General features: G+C 48.7%; 1 protein-coding gene across 1 annotated transcript in view; it reads right to left on the reverse strand.

Moving 5' to 3' along the window:
- LOC138867678 (glutamate receptor ionotropic, delta-2-like) overlaps positions 1-7201 on the reverse strand; it is a 17579-nt gene extending 10378 nt beyond the window's left edge. The window contains exons 1-7 of the mRNA XM_070144211.1: positions 7028-7201; positions 4737-4838; positions 3837-3913; positions 1854-1968; positions 1430-1551; positions 1085-1212; positions 457-578 (exon numbers count right to left, since the gene is read on the reverse strand). Of these exons, the coding sequence (XP_070000312.1) occupies positions 457-578; positions 1085-1212; positions 1430-1551; positions 1854-1968; positions 3837-3913; positions 4737-4838; positions 7028-7192 (831 nt within the window). The 5' untranslated portion in view covers positions 7193-7201. The remainder of the gene's footprint in view (positions 1-456; positions 579-1084; positions 1213-1429; positions 1552-1853; positions 1969-3836; positions 3914-4736; positions 4839-7027) is intronic.
- Between the last annotated feature and the right edge of the window lie 299 nt (positions 7202-7500).

Here is a 7500-nt window from a genome sequence, read left to right on the forward strand (position 1 = left end):
GAGAAGAGAAGAGAAGAGAAGAGAAGAGAAGAGAGGAGAAGAGAAAAGAAAAGAAAACACACACGGTAGAGGGGCAATAATCGTTGTATTTTTACCATGGTGTTTGAAATTAGGTTTTGATTCGTCAACGGAATTAGCTGCAAAGGCTAAAAAAAATAGATCTCGCAAATATTCATTAAGTTTAAATCATTCAAGCGAGAGTGCAATGAGTTATGCAACTTTTTTTTTCCTTCGAAGAAAAAATAAAACAAAATGAATACAGTGAGTTATGCAGCATTTTTTTCCCTTCGAAGAAAATATAAAACAAAATGAATACAGTGAGTTATGCACCTTTTTTTCCTTCGAGGAAGAAATAAAACTGAGTGCAATGAATTATGTACCTTTTTTTCCTTCGAAACAAAAAATAAAACGGGACTAAAACGACTTAAACGACATCCATGTGCAGACGAAACGGACCTGAAGGGAGAAGGGAGACAGAACGGCGAAGGCCCGGTTCCTCTCCTCCGGCGCTCGGGACACGCAGGTCGAGGACTCCATGAAGTAAGGCCATGTGAACTCGACCACCGTCTTCCTTGCCTCTGCGGAAAGGGGATCAGGATCTCACTATCTGTCTGTCTGTCTATCTATCTATCGAACGATCTATTTATCTCTCTCTCTCTCTCTCTCTCTCTCTCTCTCTCTCTCTCTCTCTCTCTCTCTCTCTCTCTCTCTCTCTCTCTCTCTCTCTCTCTCCCTCCCTCCCTCCCTCCCTCCCTCCCTCCCTCCCTCCCTCCCTCTCTCCCTCCCTCCCTCTCTCCTCTCTCCTCTCTCCTCTCTCCTCTCTCCTCTCTCCTCTCTCCTCTCTCCTCTCTCCTCTCTCCTCTCTCCTCTTTCCTCTCTCCTCTTTCCCTCCCTCCCTCCCTCCCTCCCTCCCTCCCTCCCTCCCTCCCTCCCTCCCTCTCTCCTCCCTCCCTCCCTCCCTCCCTATCTATCTCTCTATCATTCAATCTTTCCATCTATATCTCTCTCCCTTTTTTATCGACCTCCATCTTCCTCCACCCATCTCTATCCACCTATCCTTTCTTCCTCGAACCCCCCTGCGTACCTGTAATTGTGATCTCGTTAATGGCGATGTGGGCCTCGTGTCTCGCCACCAGGCCTATGAGACCAACCACACTCCCGTCGGGTTGAGGACCTCCCCACAGCCCGTCTTCTGGTACCACGACCTTGTATCTGAGGCATTATAAATTTTCCTCTTAGTTTTTGTGTGTCTTATTTGCTTATCTTAATTCATGCTGATTCATTTGATTTGTGTTCGTAACGAGAGGGGGAGGGAGGGGGTGACTAGTGTTGCCATACATGGGCTGCGAGAGGATTTAGACGCGGGAAATTTAGTATTTAGGGGTGAACAGTGTTGCCATACATGGGCTACGAGAGTATTTAGACCTACGTGAAATTTAGCACTTGGCTCAGGGTGTTGATGATGCTCACGTCAATCCCGGAGTCTGGCAACAGTTCTCCATCCGGGCCCTGTCGCAGGCCGAACCAGGGCCAGTTGTCCACGAGTGACGTCTAAGAGAATAAAAAATGATGATGAAGATGCGATGATGATGATGAAGATGCTGAAAAGGGAGCTGGTGAAAAGGGGGTTGGAGAAGAAGAAAAAAATAGAGAAGAGAGAATAAGCAGAAAAAAAACGAGAAAGAGAAAGAGACAGGTGAAGGTAAGAAAACAGAAAACAACAAACATGAGAGAAGAAGAAGAGACAAAGTACATACAAAGAGCTCTGAATCAGAAAAAATAAATATAGTACGAACGACTTCACTCTTAACTCTCATTTGACTCGCACTCAGAGAAAAAAATATAACACTTACTTTCAACTCACGACCTTGGAAATCCCTGTAATTCTCCAGGTCGCGGAAAAGAGGTTTCTGGAGGTAGTAATGGAAGCCTTCCCGGGTGTTCCTCCCTCTCCCCGCCGTCTCGAATCTGAGCATCCATAAAAGACGTTTGAATACGAAATAAGAACTTGCAGAAGGTCATTCCATTCACATTTGGCATCCCCCGTATCACTGGTATTGAGTAGATAGGATTCGGCATCTATTAATAAGGCTAATGATGAGACAGTAAATTGAGTTATCATTGATGACCATTTTGATAAGGCAGTAAGTCAGAGTAGGTAGCTATTAGTGGCACTATTAATGCCCGACGATGAAACTAGTCAATTATGACGATGAATACTGATGAGATATTTGATAAGAGCAGGTCATTATTAAAATTTTATGCATAGATAAGGTCGCATTCGAACGTCGATTTTCCAACAATGCAATCTTATCTTATCTTATCTTATCTTATCTTATCTTATCTTATCTTATCGTCCCGTCCCGTCCCGTCCCGTCCCGTCCCGTCCCGTCCCGTCCCGTCTCGTCTCGTCTCGCCTCGTCCCGTCCCGTCCCGTCCCGTCCCGTCCCGTCCCGTCCCGTCCCGTCCCGTCCCGTCCCGTCCCGTCTCGTCTCGTCTCGTCTCGTCTCGTCCCGTCCCGTCCCGTCGCATTCGAACGTCGATTTTCCAACAATGCAATCTTATCTTATCTTATCTTATCTTATCTTATCTTATCGTCCCGTCCCGTCCCGTCCCGTCCCGTCCCGTCCCGTCCCGTCTCGTCTCGTCTCGTCCCGTCCCGTCCCGTCCCGTCCCGTCCCGTCCCGTCCCGTCTCGTCTCGTCTCGTCTCGTCTCGTCTCGTCTCGTCTCGTCTCGTCCCGTCCCGTCCCGTCCCGTCCCGTCCCGTCCCGTCCCGTCCCGTCTCGTCTCGTCTCGTCTCGTCTCGTCTCGTCCCGTCCCGTCCCGTCCCGTTCCGTCCCGTCTCGTCTCGTCTCGTCTCGTCTCGTCCCGTCCCGTCCCGTCGCATTCGAACGTCGATTTTCCAACAATGCAATCTTATCTTATCTTATCTTATCTTATCTTATCTTATCTTATCGTCCCGTCCCGTCCCGTCCCGTCCCGTCCCGTCCCGTCCCGTCCCGTCCCGTCCCGTCCCGTCCCGCCCCGTCCCGTCCCGTCCCGTCCCGTCCCGTCCCGTCCCGTCTCGTCTCGTCTCGTCTCGTCTCGTCTCGTCTCGTCTCGTCTCGTCTCGTCTCGTCTCGTCTCGTCTCTCCTCTCCTCTCCTCTCCTCTCCTCTCCTCTCCCTCTCTCTCTCATTTGGACACACTGAACTGGTCCCGGCATTTCAATAACAGAACAGCAGCGGCGACAGGAGAAATTACTTCGCAATAACTCTGACCACTTCGACAAGAAAAGGCGGATATGGACAGGACTGTAGCTTGTTGTTAAAGGCCAGAATTATCAATAATTAACCGAGCATATTTGCCTTATATAGCTAAAGGTACACGCACATTTGCCTTATATAGCTAAAGGTACACGAGGCAAAATGGGACAATATCTTCAACAACGCAAGGGATGAAACAGACGCATTAAAATCAAGTGTAACACATTTTTGTTGAATACTTATTATACGGACACGAAGACACGCAGAAATAAATATATATTCATCAGTCTAGACAGGCTTATCTACCGTATATATAGATAAATGTATATACACTTGATAGATGCACAGATATGTATTTATGTCTGTGTATGTGCATGTCTGTATATACGAATAGTTATTTGGTCATGCCTCGCACTTTTAGCAAAAGATGACCAAATAAGGTGAAGATGACCTAATAAGGTGAAGATGACCAAATAAGGTGAAAATGACCTAATAAGGTGAAGATGACCAAATAAGGTGAAGATGACCTAATAAGGTGAAGATGACCAAATAAGGTGAAGATGACCAAATAAGGTGAAGATGACCACTTACCTGACGGAGTCGTCGGCGTTGACCGCTGACCTGAGGAGGATGAACGACCCTTCCGAGGTACGTCTAGCCACCGCGACCTGTGTTAATAAATATCCTTTAGATCCTTAAGGTTATTCCTGAAAAGGAATCTTTCTTTCTTTTTTTCTCTTCTCTTCTTCTTTCTTTCTCTCTCTCTCGCCTCCTATACCAGAAAAAAACACCTGCTTCCAGCCTTACTGATTTGATTTGATTTTTTTTTATTATTACTATTGTTTTACGGAACAGTGTAGGTACAGTTACAGCAAGGTGTGGCTTTAATTACAACCCCTTTGAAACTGACTTGGAAAAAAACAATGGAATGGCTATGGCTATAGAGTCTGGCTTCGTAAAATAGCCCTCCTATAGGTTTGAGCATGCGCGTGTATGGATGTGTGTGCGAGTGAATATGTGCGTGAGGTGTGTGTGTGTGTGTGAATATGTGGGTGAGGTGTGTGTGTGAATATGTGGGTGAGGTGTGAGTGTGAATATGTGCGTGAGGTGTGTGTGTGAATATGTGCGTGAGGTGTGTGTGTGTGTGAATATATGCGTGAGGTGTGTGTGAATATGTGCGTGAGGTGTGTGTGTGAATATGTGCGTGAGGTGTGTGTGTGTGAATATGTGCGTGAGGTGTGTGTGTGTGTGTGAGTGAATATGTGCGTGAGGTGTGTGTGTACGTGTGAGTGAATATGTGCGTGAGGTGTGTGTGTACCTTTGAGTGAATGTGTGCGTGAGGTGTGTGTGCATTTGAGTGAATATGAGCATGGGATTCTTTACCTGCGTGAGTGTGAGTGAATATGTGCGTGAGGTGTGTGTGTACGTGTGAGTGAATGTGTGCGTGAGGTGTGTGTGTATTTGAGTGAATATGAGCATGAGATTCTTTACCTGCGATTCTTCCCTAAGAACAAAAGCCAGGCCCTGCGTGGCGTTCTTTTCGTCGACTAAGAACCACTTGACATTCGACGATTCCAGGGACTTTTCTCGCACCTGAAGAAGAGGGGAAACTGCGCTATAAAAGAGAGGATGAATAAGCTCACATCATCACCAACACGCACACACCAACACACACACACACGCCAACATCAACATGCACACATCAACACATCAACACAAACACACCATCACCAACACGCACACACCAACACCAACACGCACACACCAACATCAACATGCACACATCAACACAAACACATCATCACCAACACGCACACACCAACACACACACACCAACATCAACATGCACACACCAACACCTACACACGCACACCAACATCAACATGCACACATCAACACAAACACACCAACACCAACACGCACAGACCAACACCAACACGCACACACCAACACACACACACCAATACCAACAGGCACACACCAACACCAACACACATACACCCTCCCCTCACCAACACACATACACCCTCCCCTCACCAACACACACACACCCTCCCCTCACCAACACGCACACACCAACACACACATGCACACACCAACACACACACACCCTCCCCTCACCAACACGCACACACCCTCCCCTCACCAACACGCACACACCAACACACACACACCCTCCCCTCACTAACACGCACATACCAACACACACACACCCTCCCCTCACCAACACGCACATACCAACATCAACATGCACACACCAACACAAACACACACACACCAACGCCAACACACACACCAACACCAACACGCACACGCCAACACCAACACAAACACATCAACACCAACACGCACACACCAACACCAACACGCACACACCAACATGCACACACAAAAACACCATCACCAACACACACACAACAACACCAACATACACACACCAGCACCAACACCAACATGCACACACCAACACAAACACACCCTTCCCTCACCAAAACGCACACACCAACAAACACATGCACATACCAACACACACACACCCTCCCCTCACCAACACACACATGCACACACCAACACACACACACCCTTCCCTCACCAACACGCACACACCAACACCAACACGCACACACAAACACCAACACACACACACCAACATGCACACACAAACACAAACACACCATCACCAACACGCACACAACACCAACATACACACACCAGCACCAACACCAACATGCACACACCAACACACACACTCTCCCCTCACCAACACGCACACACCAACACACACACACCCTCCCCTCACCAACACGCACACACCAACACACACACACCCTCCCCTCACCAACACGCACACACCAACACACATGCACACACCAACACACACACACCCTCCCCTCACCAACACGCACACATCAACACCAATACGCACACACCAACAGCAACACACACACACCAACACACACATGCACACACCAACACCAACATGCACACACAAACACAAACACACCATCACCAACACGCACACAACAACACCAACAAACACACAACAGCACCAACACACGCATGCACACACCAACACACACACACCCTCCCCTCACCAACACGCACACACCAACACACACACACCCTCCCCTCACCAACACGCACACAACAACACCAACATACACACACCAGCACCAACACCAACATGCACACACCAACACAAACACACCCTCCCCTCACCAACACGCACACACCAACACACACATGCACACACCAACACACACACACCCTCCCCTCACCAACATGCACACATCAGCACAAACACACCATTACCAACACGCACACACCAACACACACATGCACACACCAACACACACACACCCTCCCCTCACCAACACGCTCACACCAACACACAAATGCACACACCAACACACACACACCCTCCCCTTACCAACACGCACACACCAACACACATGCACACACCAACACACACACACTCTCCCCTCACCAACACGCACACACCAACACACACGCACACACCAACACACACACACCCTTCCCTCACCAACACACACATGTACACACCAACACACACACCCTCCCCTCACCAACACGCACACACCAACACACACACACCCTCCCCTCACCAACACGCACACACCAACACACACACACCCTCCCCTCACCAACACGCATACACCAACACACACACACCCTCCCCTCACCAACACGCACACACCAACACACACACACCCTCCCCTCACCAACACGCACACACCAACACGCACACACCCTCCCCTCACCAACTCGAAGATCCGCTGAACCCGAGCCGAGGAGCAGAGGACGACCATAAGGAGCCCACTCGTTCCCCGCTGGTAAGGAGGTGTTCCGAGGTACGACTCCACCTCTGTCGTTTCGCAGCTTAGCAGGGTCGTCTGCCCCCACGACCTATAGCTCTTGGCCACCATATCTTCTGTAATTCAAGCGTCAAGAAAAGACAGAAATTTAGGCGGGAAGGTCGAGATTCTGACCGTGTCGTACGATATGGTAAGAATAAAACACACACACACACACACACACACACACACACACACACACACACACACACACACACATACACACACAGGTATTGGTCAAATTTCTGCCAGCCGCCGTTTAGACGAAAAATAACATATGCAAATGATAGAGCGAGTGATTCTAAGAAACTTATCTTCTATGAACTTCAACTGCAACTCAATAATAACGAAGTTATTAGACACGTAAGTGTCCGTGAGCC

Source organism: Penaeus vannamei, chromosome 31 (assembly GCF_042767895.1).
Source record: "Penaeus vannamei isolate JL-2024 chromosome 31, ASM4276789v1, whole genome shotgun sequence".
In the NCBI taxonomy this organism is placed as follows: domain Eukaryota; kingdom Metazoa; phylum Arthropoda; class Malacostraca; order Decapoda; family Penaeidae; genus Penaeus; species Penaeus vannamei.